The sequence below is a fragment of the Pogoniulus pusillus genome, chromosome 11, assembly GCF_015220805.1.
Source record: "Pogoniulus pusillus isolate bPogPus1 chromosome 11, bPogPus1.pri, whole genome shotgun sequence".
NCBI lineage: Eukaryota > Metazoa > Chordata > Aves > Piciformes > Lybiidae > Pogoniulus > Pogoniulus pusillus.
In genome coordinates, this window is record NC_087274.1 from 12,931,634 (window position 1) to 12,952,295 (window position 20,662).

General features: G+C 48.8%; 1 protein-coding gene across 1 annotated transcript in view; it reads right to left on the bottom strand.

Moving 5' to 3' along the window:
* The window catches only part of CFAP52 (cilia and flagella associated protein 52), a 34,254-nt gene that overhangs the window by 11,284 nt on the left and 2,308 nt on the right, over positions 1-20,662 (bottom strand). The window contains exons 3-9 of the mRNA XM_064151834.1: positions 18,900-19,036; positions 17,662-17,790; positions 15,338-15,437; positions 14,187-14,303; positions 4,471-4,571; positions 3,410-3,580; positions 49-197 (exon numbers count right to left, since the gene is read on the bottom strand). Coding sequence (XP_064007904.1) covers positions 49-197; positions 3,410-3,580; positions 4,471-4,571; positions 14,187-14,303; positions 15,338-15,437; positions 17,662-17,790; positions 18,900-19,036 — 904 coding nt within the window. The remainder of the gene's footprint in view (positions 1-48; positions 198-3,409; positions 3,581-4,470; positions 4,572-14,186; positions 14,304-15,337; positions 15,438-17,661; positions 17,791-18,899; positions 19,037-20,662) is intronic.

A 20,662-nucleotide genomic window follows, 5' to 3' on the forward strand; every position in this document is an offset into this window, starting at 1 on the left:
GAAACAGTTTAAGCCCAGACTCAGCCATGGGCCTGGACTGACCCTCACCTGAAATGATGCTCTTGCCATCCCTCATGAAGTCTATGGCACAGCAGCTCACATTGGGGACGACGATCCGCAGCAGCTCCCTCTTTTCTGGGGTGTGCCACACCCGAATATCATTTTTGGAGCAGGTAGCAAACAGGTCAGAAGTTCCCCTGGAGAATTCAGAGAGGAGAGATAACGAGGAGGGGCACACAGCAAACACCTTTCTTTGTCAGAGCTGAAATCATCCTTCGAAGCTCATCTCTTTCCAGCCTGCAGCTGTCATCTTCCCAAGAGGTTATGACAAATTAATTCCCAACTGGTTAAGACAAAGGCCTTGCTGGCAGAAAACTCCCCATGTCTGATTTCAACACAAAGATTCATTTTAATGAGCACTTAAAGTGAAACCAAAAGGATTCTTTCTACTTCAGGTGAAGCTGTGACATTCATTTCCCACATTCCATCTCTAAACAGCTTCAGGTGTTGTACATAAGAGACACAAAAGTGGGTGTAGAGGTGCTGACTGCCCACATTTGCCATCAGGGACTAGCAGCAGCCTCATATTGTAAAGATGTCATCTTTTATCTTGCTTACTGGATGATTCCTATTCAACATTGCTGAAGGCAACAGAACTGATAGCAAAAGCCTGCTCCTAATATACTTGTTAGAGATGTTTGAATAAAAATGAAAAGACCTGGAGCATTTCAAAAGCCACGGGACTGGATGCTTTGAAACCAGCTCTAAACTGCACATCCCAGGGATATGACACAAAGGTAGCAGAAGCCTTTGTTCAACATCTCCATCAATGCCTAGAAAGAGGAACCAGCTCAGAGAAAACTGGCACAACACCAGTGTGGCCCTTTTCAAGCCCAGCTTGTGTGAGTGCTTCACAGAGGAGAAGAACATCGGTGTGCTGAAACAAGGCAGAGCAGAGAAATGATGCCTGCATTTCCAGCAGTGGGATGCTCTATTCAGGAGCAGGTAACAGATGAAATGGTTAAATGTATATGGAATCCTGGAAGTGTTTTGCTTGGAGGAGGAGACCTTTAAGATCACAGAATCATAGAATGATGGAGGTTGGAAGTGACCTCAAAAGATCATCCAATCCAACCCCCTGCCAGAGAAGATCTCCTAGAGCAGGTTGCACAGGAACACATCCAGGTGGGTTATGAATGTCTCCAGAGAAGGAGACTCCACAGCCTCTCTGGGCAGCCTGCTCCAGAGCTCCAGCACCCTCACAATGAAAACGTTTTCCCTCCTGTTCCTGTGGCAACTCCTCTGCTTCAGGTGCACCCATTGCCCCTTGTCCTGTCATTTGACACCACAGAGCAGAGCCTGGCTCCGTCCTCCCAGTGCTGCCCTTCTCACCTTCAAAACCATTAAGATCATCAGGTCCAACCACGCACAGAATCACAGAATTGTCTGGGCTGGGAAACACCCCAGAAATGACCAAGTACAACCATTGGCCTAACACCACCAAGGCCATTAAGCCACGTCTCCAGGTGTCATGGTCATGCATTTGTTGAACACCTCCAGGGATGTGATTTCATCACCTATTCCAATGCCTGACCATTAACCCAGCACTGCCACATCACCATTGAACCATGGCCCTCAGCACCACATCTACATGGCTTGGAAACCCTTCCAGGGATGGGGACTCCACCATTGCCCTGGGTAGCCCAGGCCAGGCCTTGACAACCCTTTTGGGGAAGAAATCGTTCCTCATGTCCAACCTAAACCTCCTTTTGTGCAACTCGAGGCCATTTCCTCTCATCCTATCTCTTGTTCCCTGGGAGAAGAGACCAATCCCCATCTCACTGAAACCTCCTTTCAAGGAGCTATAAAAAGCAATGACATCTTCTCTCAGCCTCCTTTCCTCCAGGCTAAGCAAGCCCTCAGCTGCACCTCATATATGCAAAGATGTAGTGCTTATGATCCCCACAAAATCCAGCTCACCCAAACACCCCTGTGACACAAATGCACCAGTCTGTGTCAGGAATGTTAGCATCCCATCACCATAAAGCTCCAAGTGATCCACTCATTAAACTGGTAGCATGTGGATTTTCCAGGCTGGTGACAGCAAGGAGAGGGCATTTTACACTGTGCCCTTTCCTGCACCTTGATAAGATTTGATCCTTTGTGCCCTGTTGAGAAGTAATGCTATGATAATATGCCAAAAATAAAAGCTGTGATTGGGATCACATTCCCATTCTCCAGGTAGAGAGGAAACAAATGATCCATTGTGGATTTCTTCAAAGAGTCACAGTCCTTGTATTTAGGAAGAGGGAATGTTTGCTGTTTGGTCAGGAGACAAAAGCAGGCAGAGACTCAGCAATGTCTCCAGCACCTCTTGTCACAAGCCTACTATTTCATATTACATGAAACCCTAAGTGAGGCTCTTAGCTCTTTGGGTCTAGCAACCAACAGCTTATCATAGAGTAGTTGAATTGTTTCAGTTGGAAAAGCCCTTTAAGATCATTCAGTCCAACCAGCAACCCAACACCACCATGGCCATTGAACCATGTCCCCAAGTGCCATGGCCACAGGTTTCTTCAACACCTGCAGGGATGGGGACTCCCTGGGCAGCCTATTCCAAGCCCTGAAGATGAGGATTTTTTCCTCATCTCTAGCCTAACCCTCCCCTGGTACAATTTCAGGCCATTTCCTCTCCTATCACCTGATACTAGAAAGAAGAGTTACAGGTGAGTAGTAAGGTTGACACCTACACAAGCTCTAGCTGCACACAGGAGCAGGCTCAGGATTCACACTGCTGGCAAAATAAGAGGGCTGATTCTCACAGCAGCAGCCCCAGGAGAACAGGAGGAGGTTGCCATCACTGCTGTCACCCACCCATAAGTAATTCCAGGCTTTTTAGTTAGAATTCTTTCTGCAGATGGATGATTTTTCCAACTCTCAAACTGAACTGCTCTCTTCTGCTGTCAGTCCTAGAGTGCATATTAGAAACAGGTACTTCCCCAAAAGGGTGGTCAAGGCCTGGAACAGGCTGTCCAAGGCACTGACGGAGTTCATTCCCCTGGATGGGGTTTCAGAGCTGTGTAGATGTTGTCCTGAGGGCCATGGTTGTCATGTGGCAGTACTGGGTTAGTGGTTGGATTTGATCTTCAAGTTCTCTTTCATCCAAACAAATTCTGATTCCATGATTCTGTAAGGACCTTTGCATTCCCCTGGTAGGTAACACCATAAATCCCCCTGTAAGGATTCACAGAATGGTTTGGGTTGGAAGGGACATTGAAGAGCATCTAGTCCGTCCCACCCCTCTGGCATTGGCAGAGACACCTTCCACTAAGTTCCTGGGGGTTAGAAGGTGGTTCCACAGGTACCCACTGCTTTGGCAGCCAAAAGCATGCCAGGCAGTGACACTCACAGGGGGAAGACGACGTCGTGGACAGCTTCGTTATGGCAGGCAGTGATCAGCTCCTCTCTGAATGCAGCACAGTCGATGCTGTAGATCTGGCAAGCATCTGTCCCTGCAAAGAGCTGGGGACCCTCACCTCTGCATGTCAGCGAAGTGACAGCACCTTCCACCTGGAGTTTCCTGTTCAGAGAAAGCAGAGGTTTGGCCTGACCTTGAGATACTTATTTCCTGCCTTCCCTTTTTCCCTGACTTTGTGGAGTCCGAACTTTATGGAGCCTTGATTTCCCTGCTTGCCTGAAAGCTCCACACTGGGCTGTGACATCAATATCCAACACCAGGGTCAGGACTGACAGCTCACTGTCATATGGTCTTGTCTGTCCCACTTGCTGCTCTGCACAGGCACAGCCTTGGAGACTTGGCTTCCTGGACCTAATGCTGCTATTTGTGCTCTAGTGCAGTGAAACATCCCATACTCCAGGAGTATTTCCAGACACTTTCGGTCTTCTGGGAATAGTTTCAGCAGCAGAAGGCTGAGCTCACAGCATTGTACACTTAAGGTGGCTACTCCAATGCAGGCTGAGCAGCTGCAAGCCCAGTCCTCAGATCACATCCAGGGAAACGATGCCTGCAGCTTCCTATTTGTATGCAGAACAAAGCCTCGCAGCACTCCAGCACTTCCAGCCCTGTCCCTGTAATCCGAGCCCTCCTTTACAACCCCAAGGCCTCCAACAGCCCTTGTGTCAGATGGCAAGCACTACCCTTTCTCTGCTGTCGCTAAGTGTCATTTTTCTGGCTTCCCCAGTCCTGCCTGACTCCGTGTCCGTGCAGAAGCTGACTCCTCATGCCCCAGAGGAAGCATAGGTTAAGATGAGCAGTGAGAGGGGCAGTGGCTCTAAGCAAATGCACACAGTCATTGCCAGTCAGCTCCAGCACCACACTGCAGCCAGGCTGCCTGCTTCTTCTGCAGCACCAAGAAACAGATTTCTTTGGTTTATGCCTGCTCCTTCCACCGTGTCCCTCTGGGGGGAATGTCCCCTCCACCCACCTAATTGTCCCATCTACACACTCACTTCATCACTTTGTAGTTTGAGCCTTTACAGAGAGCTACAATCCCTCCTCCGGTGCCGACCACTAAATCTCCTGTCTTCAGCAAAAGCAAAGCTGTGACTCCCTAGGAGAAAGCAGGATTAAAACACGACTGGATGGAAGCAGAGCTTGTCCCTGCCACAGTGAGCAGCACCAGGGAGGGGTGGTCACACCACTGCTGGTGGAGCTCATCTCGCTGAAATCTGAGTTGTCCTTCTTTGACCTCGGCTAAAGAGTGACTCCAGAGGGAGGAAGGAGGAAAAAGGGAGTTATTAGTTACAAGTACAGGATGAGGAGCAAGTGAAGAGCATAATCATGGATTCTTCAGAGCAACTGGGACCAAATGTGAGCAGCAACTATTACAATCTCAGCCCGGTTTAGATTGGAAGGGACCTTTAAAACTCATCCAGCCCAACGCCCCTGCAGTCGGCAGGGACATCTGCAATTACAGCAGGTTGCTCACAGCCTCAGGCTGTGACCTGACCTGCAATGGTTCCAGGCTCTCACCACTATCAGGGTCAAATATTCCTTCCTTCTCTCCAGCCTCAACCTCCCTCTCAGAGTTTCAAACCATCCCCCCTTGCCCTCTCACAACAGACCCTGGTCAAAACTCTGTCCCCATCTTTCCAATTGTCCCCTTTAAACCACCAGAAGGTCTCCCTGGAGCCTTCTCTTCTCCAACCTCAACAAGGCCAACTGTCAGCCTGGCCTCACAGCAGAGGGCTTCCAGCTCTGCCAGCACTGCTGTGGCCTCCTCTAGCCCCACTCCAACAGATCCCTGTCTGTGCTGAGGACTCCAGAGCTGGCCCAGTACTTCTGGAGGGTCTCAGCAGAGGGGAGCAGAGGGGCAGAATCCCCTCACTGACCTGCAGGAGGAAATGTTTTCCTTCCTTCCAGCAAGCAATAAACACATTTTGTATTAGTGCCTCCCCTTTTCCTTTCACTGTCTCTTCATCTATCAGACATGAAAACAACAGTGTTAACCAGATCTTCTGTGCCCTAGGCCTCTCTCCCTGTCTGAAAGATGCAACCCCACCTCCCACCTCTAAAGCACATGTGCCACAGAAATGATCTGGAAATAAGTCAGCCCATCAGCAGCGTGGGTTAGTGCTGTTTGCAGAGATGAGTAGGTAACAGGAGGTCAGCTATTACAAAAAGGAGAAATGGTTTTCTGTGGATAAAGTGTCAGAATGCAGAAACCAAAACAAATCAGACTCCCCCCCCAAAAAAGAAATAAAACCAACACAAGCCAACAAGTTGTGAATGCCTGCAAGTGTTCAAGGCCAGGCTGGATGAGGCCTTGAGCAACTTGGTCTGGTGAAAGGTGTCCCTGCCCACAGCAAGGGGGTTGGAACTAGAGCATCTTTAAGGTATTGAGTTCTGTGTACAGCTCTGGGGACCCCAACACAAGGGAGACATAGACCTGCTGGAGAGGGTGCAGAGGAGGCTACAAAGATGCTCAGAGGTCTGCAGAACCACTGCTATGGGGACAGGCTGAGAGAGTCAGGGCTGTTCTGCCTGGAGAAAAGAAGGCTCCAGGGGAAGTTTACAGCAGCATTTCAGTATCTGAAGGAGACCTACAAGCAGCTGGGGAGGGACTGTTCAGAAGAGCCTGTGGGGATAGGATGAGAGGCAGTGGTTTGAAACTGGAGGAGGGCAGAGTTAGGTTGGACATCAGAAAGAAGCTCTCCACAGTGAGGGTGGGGAAATACTGAAACAGGTTGCCCAGGGTTAAGGTTGAGGCCCCAACCCTGGAGACATTGAAGATCAGCCTTGACATGGCCCTGGGCAGCCTGATCTAGTTGGAGGTGTCCTGGCTCTTGCAGGGAGGTTGGCCAAAGGTGACCCTGAGGGTCCCTTCCAAGCTGATGCAATCTGTGAGTCTGTGAATCTGTCCCTTCCAAGCCAAACCATTCTGTGATTTCTGGAACAGTCCTTTGCCTTGCCACAGCAGTTGGAGAGTAAGAGAAGTCAATCTCTGCTCCAGTTCTGCTACCTGTGAAGCAATGACACCCTTCTGTCTACAAGACAACAGATTAATTCCTGAAAATCTAAGCGAAAATAGACTGCAAGAGGAGTGAAACTGCTTCTGTGGGGGATAAATCTTGATACTCTTACTCAGAGAAATGATCCCTCCTAGCTTCGGGGGGAACACAGGCAGGAGCAAATTGGAAAGAAACAAACCCAAGGAGCTAAAGGAGCTTTGTGCCATCAAAACTTGGACAGAAAGCAAAGCTGTGTCACGAAGCAAGTGTGTGCAGGAGGCCAGCTGGTGGCAGCTCCAGGCTCCTGGTGACTTGTACCAGAGTGTTGAGCATGACATTTTAAGTAGCAATATAGACTGCAGCAACATTTGCCGCTGCTGAGGTTAATAAGCAGCACTGCCAACTGTTGTGAGAGCACCAGCAGCTTCACAATATTAGGATGTTTTTTTTCCCTGAAGCCTGAGCTCACAGAGTGTAACATGAAAACAATTTCACAGCATCCCCAGCATGGTGGGGGTAGGGAACTGTGGAGATCATCCCCCAGCTAAAGCAGGGGCACCCACAGCAGCTTACCCAGGATCACAATGCCCAGCTGAGGTTGGAATCTCTCCAGACAAGGACATTCCACAACTTCTCTGGGCAGCCTGCTCCGGGTCTTCAGCACTCTCACAACAAAGAACTTTTTCCTCCTGTTCAGAGAGAACCTCCTGGCTTCGAATTTGTGCCCATTGCTCCTTGTCCTGGCACTGGGCACCACTGACAAGAGTCTGGTCCCAGCCTCTTCCCCCCAGCCCTTTAGCTTTTACTGAGCATTGCTCAGATCTCCTCTGGGGTTGCTCTTCTCCAGGCTCAACAGCCCCAGGGCTCTCAGCCCCACGCCTACACACCTTTACAGAAAGAGTTCAGATCCTGCTTGGGTGAGGAGCTCCAGGACTCCAGTACCCTCATGCCAAAGCTCCTCCTTATTTGTATTTGGAGGAGCTTTTTCTGAGGAAAAGCAAACTCCTGTAGCATGCAGCACTGAGAAAGCCTGAAGTGGATTCTCAGAGACTAATAATGGAAAGGCAAAGCAGGATAATTCTGCAGTGATCCTTTAGGGAGTGTCACTGTCATGTGCTTGGCTGGTAGCTTGTGAACAAATCCAGGTGTCAGCATTTCAGGATCAGGTCTGACACCGCAGCACCACCACCCAGCCCTCCTTTGCAAGCATTCATCTGGCCTAACCCCAGCACATTCTTCGGATTAAACACTCGCAGAGTGCTTAAAAGAACAAAAGCCAGAAAGTGTTGATTTTCTGAGTGGAAAGGACCGAAGCTCCCTAAGGAAGGTGAGAGAGGAAGTGAAAAAAAGACAGCAAAATGGACCTTTGAGCTATACAGACCTGTGAAGAATGTTGCAAAAGCCACAACCAAGGTCTGATGAATTTGGCATAACTACTTTGGTTCAGTTATCCAACCAAATAGAAGCCACTGGTTGTTTTTAAAGCCTTGCTTGTTGAAGAAAGCAAATAAAACACCACAGCTGGGCATTCCAGTGCTGGCATTCCAAGAGCCTTGCAGCCACCTACTCATCACCTTAAGGACTGTTTAACTTCAGGATCACAAAGATGTGGATTGCAGAAAGGCTGAAAGAATTGAGGCTGCTCAGCCTGGAGAAGAGAAGGCTTCAGGGAGACCTTAGAGCAGCCTTCCAGTAATTGAAGGTGACCTACAGGCAGGCTGGGGAAGGACTTTTGACAACGGCTTGTAGTGATGGGACAAGGAACAGTGTTTTGAAACTGGAGCAGGGGAGATTTAAGTTGGGCATCAGAAGGAATTTCTGCACAATGATGGTGGTGAAATACTGGAACAGGTTACCCAATGATATGGGTGAGGCCCCCTGGAGACATTCAAGATCAGACTTGATATGCTGAGTGCAGAGGCTTGGCCAAGATGCCCTTTGAGGGTCTCTTCCAACCCGATGCAATCTGTGAAGCTGTGGCAAAACCAAACGTGAAAGAAACTCTCACTGATTTGTAATTTAATTGCACTGAATTTCTTCATTAGCCTCCCTCCACCAGAAGCATATTCAGTCTGCTGTTGTACCAGGATGGATCCCTGTGGAACACAGAGCTCCAGGGAGGGTTTGGTGCCAGGTTATCACAACACAAGCAGGCAGGATGCATCCCTCCACCAGAAGCATATTCAGTCTCCTGTTGTATCAGGACGGATCCCTGTGGAACACAAAGCTCCAGAGAGGGTTTGGTGCCAGGTTATCACAACACAAGCAGGCAGGACGCCAGGTCTCATGCAAATGTTCTCAGCAACAGCAGGGGAACAAAGGGATTCCTTTTAATCAGCAGCAGGACCCACAAGCACAACTGTTCCTCAACAATGCTCTAAAAAATTTCCTAGGAGCTGCTGGCAGCCTTTGGAGAGTCCTCCCTTATCACAGGCCCATCGAGTGTCTTTTGATCTCCTGTTGTGGAGTTTTGCCACCTCAGATGCTCTTTGGGCTTAGCACTGGGGCAGGTGGTAGCGTTAGGAATCAAACCTCTGAGTTTACCTGATTAGAGCTCCCTGCTACTTGCTACTAAATTAGAGGTTTTGCAGCACTGCCAGGGCTGCTTTGATCGATTCTGACGTGTTCTCTTTGCTGCTTCAATTTGAGAGGGAAGTGGAGATGATTAAGGCAGGAAAAAAGAACCTTTAAAGAGGGCAGAATTCATTGCCAGGCTTGCAAAATCGTCTGAGTTTAATTTCAGTTTTAACTTGATAATTGTGCTTCTTTCTTGTCCAGGGTGTTCTCTGAGTGCCCAGGAGAAAGCGGCTTTGTAAGCTGCACTTGTTCTTCATGGGCTGCAGCAGCTCATGGTGGTGATGTGATGAGTCTTCTGGTTTATACCCTGCCAGCCCTCCTGGAGATCATGGAGTCCCAGACTGGTTTGCATTAGAAGGGACCTTTAAAGCTCATCCAGTCCAACCCCTGCAGTCAGCAGGGACATGTGCAACTAGAGCAGGTTGCTCACAGCCACAAACAATTTGAGCTGCAATGGTTCCAGCCATGGGGCAGCTCCTACCTCTCTGGGCAATCTGGGCCAGGCTCTCATCACCCTCAGGGTCAAACATTTCTTCTTCCTCTCCACTCTCCATATCACTCTTCTAGTTTCAAACCCTCACCTTTTATTCTGTCACAACAGACCCTGCTCAGAAGTCTGTCCCCAGCTTTCTGATTGTCCCCTTGAAGCACTTCAAGGCCACCAGAAGGTCTCCCTGGAGACCAGGCTGAACAATCCCAACTCTCTCAGCCTGGCCTTGTGTGAGATGAGATTCAGTCTAATGTGGGAGGTTAAAAATATCACCATTCATGATTTCCTTCTCACAAAATGAAACCACTGCTTTGAAGTTTGATTATAAATAAACACACCACCAAAACTCCAAACACACACACCACCAAAACTCCAAGCTGCCCATTCCCTTCCCTGCAGGGCTGCTTGCTCCCTGGCCTGTTCTGCTCTCTTGTGCAGTTACCAAGCTCTCTCTGAGCTCCTCCACAGCAACATCTTAATCTTTTTTTTTCCCACAATGCAAATCCATTCCAACTCTTTCTGAAAAAGTATTTGCAGTCATACATCCCCCTCTGCACCCCAGCAGGTGTCCTACAGCATCCCAGCTCTGTGATGGGGATAACAATTGTGTTGCTTATTCCTCTATTTAGAATCTTAGAATCATAGAATCAGTCAGGATTGGAAGGGACCACAAGGATCATCCAGTTCCAATCCCCTGCCATGGTCAGGGACATCCTACCCTAGATCAGGCTAGCCACAGCCTCATCCAGCCTGGCCTTAAACACCTCTAGGGATGGGGCCTCAACCACTTCCCTAGGCAACCCATTCCAGGCTCTCACCATTTTCATGGTGAAGAACTTCGTCCTCACATCCAGTCTGAACCTACCCACCTCCAGCTTTGCTCCATTCCCCATAGTCCTGTCATTTACAGACATGAGAGTGAGGCACTGAAACTGAACTCCCAGTAGATGGTAAACAAGTTGCTTTATCATACCAGCAAAACCTTCTGCCACTCCTCTTCAAAACAGCAACACAGAAACCTTCAGATCATGCCTACATAATAAACACCTGCTTAGATATCTGAAGGCAAAGTTCCTTTAAGATTGATCCAAGTTATTTTCAATAAACATCTCACTCAGGCAGCATCTGAACTCTTTTTTAAAAGATGTGCTGCTGGTCATGGGGAATTTGTGGATTCAGGTAAGGCTGAGGGACCTGGGGTTGTTGAGCCTGCAGAAGAGCAGCCCCAGAGGGGATATGAGCAATGCTTAGCAAGAACTAAACGGTGGGAGGCAAGAGGATGAGGCCAGACTCTTGGTGCCAGCACAAGGGGCAGTGGGCACAAACTGGAAGCCAGGAGGTTCTACCTGAACAGGAGGAGAAAGATCTTTGTTGTGAGGGTGCTGGAGGCCTGGAGCAGGCTGCTCAGGGAGTTGTGGAGTCTCCTTGTGTGGAGAGCTTCCAACCCCAGCTGGGCATTGTGTTCCTGGAAAGCTGCTGTGGGTGTCCTGCTTCAGCAGGGAGTTTGGTCTGGGTATCTCCAGAGGTCCCTTCCCACCCCACCATGCTAGGATTCTGGAGTTCATGGTATGCCACTGGTTTGTCATTCCCTAGCAAACAAGGGTTTTAGAAGTAGAGGCTAATACACAGACATCAACAAAGTGCTGAAAAGAGTTTCATGGAGAGGGAAAATTGGAGAGTTCCACCACTGCAGGCTTTACAGCCAACTACCCTTCAAGAGAGAGTGGAGTTGCTCTGTTAGGAGATGCCATGAACATCCCAAAAGCCTTGCCCTGGAGCAGTCATACCTACCTTGAAAGAGCTTGGCTCACTTCAGGAAGCTCTGCACAGCTAGAAAGGGGAGAATTTTTGTACCATGGCCTATTTTCAAGGAGATAAAAGATGTCTTGTGGCATACACACAGCTCTGCAGGGAGGGGAAATAAAAAGCAACACTTCTCCTGGGGTTAGCAGTGTGCTGTAGTAAATGGTGCAGCAAGAAGGAGGCAGAGACTTTTGTTTTGATAAATGTGGAGGGTTTGACTTGAACAAACATCTGCAAAACACCTCTTCTGGCACTGGAGGTTGTGCTGCAGTTGGAGATTTCTGCCACAAACCATTAGATCCTAGGTGTGTGCAGCGAGGACTTGTTGACAACCTAGTGACAAGGTATTATTTGTGTGTGGAGATGTGCAATGGGTGGGTGGAAAGGGAAGCACAGGAAGGGAGAAATAGGATGTATGAAAATGAGGCTGAGAGTAGCTGGAGATCAAAATGTACCAGTAGCTTCTACTGAGTGCAGCAACACAGGTTTGCTCTGAGGAATTTCCCCTTTGGGGTCTTTGGAAACTGCATGAGTAAGAATCTTAGCACCATGGAGTCATTTTCAGTTGGAAAAGCCCTTTAAGGTCACCAGGTCCAACCATTCTCAACCTCTGTCAAGGTTGATGCTAAACCATGTCCCTCAGCACCACATCTCTGCCGCTTCTAAACATCTCCAAGGATGGGCTTTTAACCACCTTCCTAGGCAGCCTGTTCCAGTCTTTGGGAACTCTTCCAGGGAAAAAGTTTCCAGCCTGAGTGCAACCTGAGGCCATTTCCTCTCATCCCAGCATTTGTTCCTCAAGAGAACAGACTCGCCTCGCTCCAGCAGTACATTTGGTGCTTCCATCTGCATCACTTCCCTTGCTGCTCACTGATTTTCATGGTTGCTGTCACAAAATACCCTCAGCCTTATGGAAGAAAGCTTTCAAGGGAAGTATTTAAATTCTTTCAGCATCACTCTCCCTGCTGGGTATAACCCAAGAAGCTACAAGAGGTGTTTTATAGCAGCAAATAAAAAGAACTCCAGAGTGAGTGTGATGGCTGTGCTGATCCTGTGGCATCACAGCTCCCTGCATGCAGAGCTCTTGTACAATGAAAGGCCAAACCCTCCTTATCTGGAGGATGCTCCTGTCTCAGGATTCTCAGCCCAAGACCAAGAGTCCCAGTTCAGAAATTCACAGAATGGGTTGGGTTGGAAAGGACCTTGAAGATCATCCAGTTCAACCTCCTGCCATGGGTAAGGACACCTCCCTCTAGCCCAGGCTGCTCCAGCCTGGCTTTGAACACCTCCAGGGATGAGGCATCCACAACCTCCCTGGGCAACCTGTTCCAGTGTCTCCCCACCCTCACTGGAAATACTTTCTTCCTAATCTCCAGTCTAAATCTGCCCTCCTCAAGTTTCAATACATTCTCCCTCATCTGAATCCTACAAGCCCTTGTCAAAAGTCCCTTCCCAGCTTTCTGGAGCACTGGAAGTTTGCTCTAATGTCTCCCTGTAGTCTTCTCTTCTCCAAGCTGAACAGCCTCAACTGTCTCAGCCTGTCTCCATAGGGGAGATGCTCCAGCCTCTGATCATCTTCATGGCCTCCTCTGGACCCACTCCAGCAGTTTGATGCCATTATAGCCAAAAGAAGTGAAGTTCAAAGAAGTTTGGGGTTAATCAAGCACTCTAAAAAGAAAGAGAGTCAATATACCTGTGCAGTCTTGTTTTGACCCAGTGTGTTAAAAGAAGCTCTTTAATTTCATTATCCTATCTGCCTTTGGCAGTAACACCTCTGCCTCATCAGTGGGAGAATCAGAATTCAAAGATAAGAGAAGGAGGAGGAATGGGATGTGGAATGAACACCAAGATCTAGGGGTTGTGGAGCTCTTTTTTTAAGAGCATCTATGGTGGTTTGAAGTTTTTTTTCAGAGAACTTTTCCTGTGGCAAAGAGTGTCCTTGGAAAATTTCACACCTGATTGGTGAGGGGTCTGAAGAACAGGTCTTATAAGGAGCAGCTGAGGGAGCTGGGGGTGTTTGGTCTGGAGAAGAGGAGGCTGAGGGGAGACCTCATTGCTCTTTACACCTCCCTGAAAGGAAGTTGCAGTGAAGTGCAGTTGGTCTCTTCTCTCTAGTCTCAGGTGATAGCAGAGGAAGTGCCCTGAAATTGTGCTAGGGAAGGGTTAAGTTGGAGATGAGGAAAATTTTCTTTGCTGCAAGAGTGGTCAGGGATTAGCACAGGCTGCCCAGGGAGGTGGTGGAGTTCCTCATCCCTGGAGGTGTTCAAAACACAGATAGACATGGTGCTTTGGGACATGGTTTGATGGCCATGGTGGTGCTGGATTGATGGTTGGGCTTGTTGATCTTTAGAGGGCTTCTCCAACCCAAACAATTCTATATTTCTATGATTTTATGAAACTGAGATATGAATATAGGAACTTAGAGCAGCAAGTGTGGGAAAGCCTCTCAAAGAAGCACTTCTCCAGTCTTTCAAGCAATGTCCTGTGTCTCACCACAGACCTTATCTCCCAAAACTGCCCTCAGCTCAGGGCCCACTCCAGTTCTATGCTTATTTTTCACTTTTAAAGGCCTTTAAGATTAAATGTTGAGGGGTGCCTGTGGGATGACACATGGGATTTGGGTAAATTCCAATTTCTGAGCCAAGGGAAAGTGAACAAAGCTAAGCCAACAGTCCCAGACTTCAAAATCAAGACTGAGACACTCACAAAGAACTAACAGGACTGAAAAAAAGTGTTAATCTGTGAGTCAACTTTGTGTGATCTCTATGTAGGTTCTCCTGGAGGTTGCCCTACTTTCAATTACCAAGAAAGAAGAAACAATTCAAGTCTCAGAGCTGCTACTCACCAAGCTAAACTTCTCCTTCTGGGGCCCATAGTTAGTCATCAGCTTGTTCCTTGTAGTCACTTGCAGAACATCACCACTTGATGTGCCAACATAAAAATAATTGTCATCATCTGCCATCTATAGGAAGGCATAACAAAAAAAAAAGGAGAGATTATGGTCCAGAGAGAGAGAGAGACTTGTCTCAAGGCTACTGCACTGGGCTTTGTCTTGGTGTGCTGCCAGGATTTGATCTGAGGGGATGCAGCTGATGTTTTCATCTCATCACACTCAAAGATCCATAACACTGACATTTGCTAACCAAAGCTAGATAATGTTTTGAAGCAAGAGTGGGATTCTCTGGGTGCTAGAGCCTGTGACTGAAATACATGCTGCTTCTCCTCAAAAGCACTCAAAACACTCCTGCCCAGGATAAAGAAACTGTGAGAGACCATCTGCCATGAGCCATCAGGCACTTGTCACTGGCATCTCTAGCTTTACTAGAGAAGTTCCTGGGGAGAGTTTCTTAGCTCAGGCAGGAGGCTGGAGCACATCCTCTATGGAGGCAGACTGGGAGAGTGAGGGCTGTTCTGCCTGGAGAAGAGAAGGTTCCAGGGAGACCTCATAGCAGCCTTCCAGTACCTAAAAGGGGCTACAACAAAGCTGGGGAGGGACAAAGGCTTGGAGTGACAGGATGAGAGGCAATGAGTTTGAGCTGGAAGAGGGGAGATTGAGACTGGAGATTAGGAAGAAATTCCTGAGGGGGTGGTGAGACACTGGCACAGGTTACCCAGGGAGGTTGTGTGTGCCTCCTGCCTGGAGGTGTTCAAGGCCAGGTTGGATAAGACCTTGAGCAACCTGGGCCAGGGGAAGCTGTGCCAGACGATGGCAGGGAAGTTGGAAGTGGATGATCTTTGGGCACTGCAATGAACTGCCCAGGGAAGTGGTGGAGTCACCCAGCCTGGATGTGTTTAAGGGTCATTTGGATGTGGTGCTTGGGCCTATGGTTTAAGGTGAATCTTGTAGAGTAGGGTTCTGGATTGGACTTGGTGATCCTGAGGGGAATTGCCTACCTGCATGTTTCTGTGATTCTGTGATACAGTGATCTTGAAGGTCCCTTCCAACCCAACCCATTCTGTGATTCTATGGATTGATGACTTCTGGCTCAAACCCACCTTGATGCAGGTGATGACCCTTTTCAGTTGCCCTGTCTGGCATTCACTTGGGTAGATTTTCCTGTTTGCTACATCCAGCTCCCACGCTCGGATGGTCCCACTGTAAGAACAAACACAGTGGGCTCAAAGCCACAGAAGCAGGAACATCCTTGCTTTGGCACTACTAGTAGGATTTACAAAGCTTTACGAGGCTTCATTTTCTTGCTATTTTAATAAGGAGGCAAAGAAGTGTTGCAGAGGCCAGAAATATCTTTTTTTTTCCTACTCTCTCTTTCAGTAGAAGGGACATCAACAATCCTAAAGGTTCAGCAAATACAGGGATTGTGGAGGAGAGTGTACCAACTGTGACACTTCTTTTCCAAAGTAGACATCCATTGTGGGAATCTCAGTTTCTAGACTGAGAAATTAACAGTAGAGGACACTTGAAACTCTTCTCTGGCACAACTGACAACAAACAAGTGTGTGTAAAATCTATACCCATTGCTACCCTTCCAGTTAACCAGGGGTTATGAAGGCAAACACCAGCACTTGTAAGGGCAGCTGTAGCCAAGAACAGTAAGAGCCTCCCCTGAGTGAAGGGGAAGGCAAATGGTCTCCTGGGGTGCATTGAGAAGCGTGGACAGCAGGTTGAGGGAGGTTCTCCTCCCTCTCTACTCTGCCCCAGTGAGGCTACAGCTGGAGTCCTGGCTCCAGTTCTGGGCTCCCCAGTTCAAGAGAGACAGAGAACTGCTGACGGGAGTCCAGTGGAGTCTACAAAGCTGCTGAGGGGGCTGGAGCAGCTCTGTGAGGAGTAAAGGCTGAGAGCCCTGGATCTGAGAGCCTGCAGAAGAGCAGCCCCATAGTGATCTGAGCAATGCTCAGCAAGAGCTAAAGCAGTTGTGGAGGTAAGAGACTGGGTCCAGACTCCTGTCAGTGGTGCCCCATGCCAGGACAAGGGGAACCTAAGAGGTTCCACTTGAGCATGAAGAGAAACTTCTTTGTTGTGAGGATGCTGAAGGCCTGGAGCAGGCTGCCCAGGCAAACTGTGGAGTCTCCTATGGAGAACTTCCAAGCCCAGCTGGGCACTGTGAACCTGTGCAAGCTGCTGTGGGTGTCCTGCTTTAGCAGGCAGGTTGGACTGGATGATCTCCAGAAGTCCCTTTCAACTCCCACCATGCTGGGATTCTGTGTATTTCTGTGTGTGAAGGGGAAGTGCAGGTCCTGAGCATGTTTAAGTGTCTAACTAGGCATGTGGACACTATCTCAAATCCATGCAAAAAGTGCCTTTTGCCATCACCTTTTGTTACAAGCCAGAGAGCAATTGTAGGTGTGGCCAGGAGATGATCCAGCCACCTGCAAGCCACTCTCATTTCTATATTAATTAACCATTGTTCAGAGCTGCTCACTGAGTGCTCTTCTTCTGCACACACTGGCATTTTAAACAGTGCATGGGGGCTGCTGAGTACAAAATCCTGCTGTAAGGAGCTGAAGTGAAGCGTGTGGGTCTCTGTGTGCTGCTTTGTGAACACATTGTTACACGTCTGGAACAAGGAGCAATGCCTTCAAGGGACAAGCCGATGGCTAGTTGTGCATCTATTCAGGGTCAATAAAGGAAACACAGTTGATTAAGTTTCCTTGTATTGAAGTAAAGACTCTTTGTGAAAAGAAATAGGTCTAAGGGTTCTTTCTCTCTTTTCTTTCCAGGAAATCACGGAATGTCAGGGGCTGGAAGTGACCTCGAAAGATAATTCAGTCTAACCCCGCTGCCAGAGCAGTACCACCAAGGGCAGGTCACACAGGAACACATCCAGGCAGGTACTGAGTATCTCCGGAGAGGGAGACTCCACAACGCCCCTGGGCAGCCTGTTCCAGTGTTCTGTCATCCTCACAGTGGAAAACATTTTCCTCGTGTTCCCTGGAACTTCCTGCACCTCAACTTCCACTCATTGCCCCTTGTGCTGTTGTTGGGCACCGTCCAGCAGAGCCTGGCTCCAGCCTCCTGCCACTCACCTTTACATCTTTATCAACATGAATGAGGTCACCTCTCAGTCTCCTCTTCTCCAAGCAGCACAGCCTCAGCTCCCTCAGGCTCTCCTCACAACAGAGATGTTCCATTCCCTTCAGCATCTTTGTGGCTCTGTGCTAGACTCTCTCAAGCAATTCTATGTCCTTCTGTGGCCCAAACCTGGACACAATATTCTGGATGCAGCCTCACCAGGGCAGAGTAGAGGGGCAGAAGAACCTCTCTTGACCTACTAAACACAGCCCTTCCAATCTACCCCAGAATGACATTGTCCTTCTTGGCCAGCAGAGGACATTGCTGGCTCCTGATCAAGCAGACTTACTTTCCAGCAGTGACAAAGATGTCATCTCTGGAGCTGGAGCACAGCAGGACAGTGGCATTGCCGGCACGGCGAGCTGAGGCCGGGCTCCCGCAGATGGCTTCGCGTTTCTCAACGTTCCACACCACCACACTGCAGGAGGAGAAGGGCTCCCAACAGCTCTGCTTTCACATGACTCGAAAACAAACTACTTCAAACCAAAAAGCAAGGTGAAAAATCAATTTTCCTGCAGTTTGTTCCCACCAGGGAACACAATCACGGTCATGCTGCGAGGTTTTGCCCAGAAAAGCCTTAGCACAAAGGTTTGCTTCATAGAATCATGGAATAGCAGAATGGGTTGGGTTGGAAAGGACCTTTCAAAGGTCATCTAGTCCGTGGGCAATGACACCTCCTACTAGACCAGTTGCTAAAGGCCCCAACCAACCTATATTGGTCACTTTCAGGGCTGGAACCTCCAGAACTTCCCCAGGCAGCCTGTTCCAGTGCCTCACCATCCTCACAGGGAGGAATTTCTTCCTAAGATCTAACCTAAATTCAGCTTCTTTCAGTTTCCACTTTCCCCTGCTCCCAAGTAACAAGAAAAAATGTCCTCAAGCTGCAGCAGGAGAGGATTAGCTTGGAAATGAGGAACAATTTCTTTCCCAAAGGAGTTGTCAAGGCCTGAAACAAGACTGCCCAGGGCAGTGGTGGAGTCCTCATCCCTGAAGGGATTTAAAAGCCATCTAGATGTGGTGCTGAGGGACATGGTTTGGTGGTGACCTTGGCAGTGTTAGGTCAATGGCTGGACTCCATCACTTTAAAGGTCTACTTCAGTCCAAACAAGCCTATGATTCTGTTTGTGTCTGTGGGTTTCTGTCTGCTGAGCAAGACTCAATCCTATTTTAGGCCACTCATAAAATCTGATTTAAGATGAATTTTAACTCTATTCTCATTCATCTGTGTGTCAGAGGAAGCCCAGAGTGAAACTTGCCCCTTGTGAGGGCAGGGCATTGAGCCAGCAAACTGTGCAGGCCCCAGGAAGTTTCAGAGTGATGAAAGCTGCTGAAGAATTAGCTGCTCCCTTCATCTGTCCCCACACTCTGCACTCTGCTCACCCACCCACAGGGGTTCCATGGACAGAGTTGGATCCCTGAGAGGAGACACCCACAGAGGAAAGAGCCAGACTGCTAGAGGGAACACTCAAGAGCACTCTGATGCCCTACAACACGTTGGAAATGGATTGCAGAAGCAGAACTCATTACCTGCCATCATCCAGGCCTCCCAACGACACCAGGTACAGGCTGTTTGGGGAAAAGGCCAATCCTTGCACCTTACCCTTGTGAAGTGAGAGCCGAGCAAGCAGCTCCTTCCTCTGGAAATCCCACAGGATGATGTCTGCCTGAGGATCAGAGCAGAAAGGCTCAGAGCCAGAGCATCAAGGTTAGGTGCAACAAAATTCTCTGGCAGGAAAACTGTTAGGAGTCGAGCCCATGGTCAGCTTCTCTCCAGCCCAGGGCTCCACTGACACAGGCCTGGAATACAAACCCTATGAGGAGAGGCTGAGGGATCTGGGGTTATTTAGCCTGGAGAAGAGAAGGCTCAGGGATGACCTCATTGCTGTCTACAACTACCTGAAGGGAGGTTGTGCCAGGTGGGGTTGGTCTCTTCTCCCAGGCAACCAGCAGCAGAACAAGGGGACACAGCCTCAAGTTGTTCCAGGGGAAGTATAGGCTGGGTGTTAGGAGGAAGTTGTTGCCAGAGAGAGTGATTGGCATTGGAATGGGCTGCACAGGGAAGTGGCACCATCCCTGGAGGCATTCAAGAAAAGCCTGAATGAGGCACTTGGTGCCATGGTGTAGTTGACTGGATAGGGCTGGGTGCTAGGTTGGACTGGATGATCTTGGAGGTCTCTTCCAACCTGGTTGATTCTATGATTCTGTGATTAGGCTCTGCAAGAAGCATCCTTCCAATTTATTGGTTGAGCAGCTTCATTTCACCATCAAACCTTGCCCTGAGACACTGAGTCTTTGACTGAGGTTTCAAAACACTGAGCACACCAACGTTTGATTATCACAGAATCACAGAATTGGTTTGGTTGGAAGAGACCTCTAAGATCACTGAGTCCAAACATCAACCCAACACCACCATGGCCACTAAACTGTGTCCCCAGGTGCCATAGTCACAGGTTTCTTCAACACCTCCAGGGATGGGGACTCCACCACCTCCCTGGGCAGCCTGTGCCAATGTCTGACCAGATGTCCTTCCAGGCACCTCAGGACCTTTTCAAACAGGCAAAACTTAAACCATAAACAAATTTAGATGTGTACAAATGCAGGAAAGCACCTGGCAAGGGCTTTTGGAAGCTTTCAGATACCACTTTAAATATACCTCAAATTATTAATTAGTGTCTAATAAGATTTAGGCTGCCACATGAGCACAAGACTTTGGATTAAAAAAAAACTGGAATATATAGACCCCTCAGCCTAATTATCCCAGTCTTAGGGGGAAAGGCTTCACAACTTACAAAAAGATAAAGGCACAATGAACTAGCCACAATTTCCCATTCTTTGCATCAACCCTCCCCACTGTAGGCATTTGTTTTCCAAACAAATTAAGACACAAAACAAATTCTCACAGCTGTCAAACATGCTCCTATTCCTTTGATGAGGCCACATCTGGAATATTGTGTCCAGCTCTGGACCACTCAGCTCAAGAAGGACCTCAGGGAACTGTTTGAAAGAGTCCAGCACAGAGCCACAAAGCTGCTGCAGGCAGTGGAACATCTCTCTGTGAGGCCAAGCTGAGGGAGCTAGGGCTAGGAGCTTGGAGCAGAGGAGCCTGAGGGCTGCCCTCATTGCTGTGATAAAGATGTGCAGGGCAGTGTCAGGAGGACACAGCCAGGCTCTGCTCAGGGGTGGCCAACGATAGGACAAGGGACAATGGGTACCAGCTGGAGCAGAGGAGGTGCCACAGGAACAGACGAGAAAACATTTTGACTGTGAGGGTGACAGAGCCCTGGAGCAGA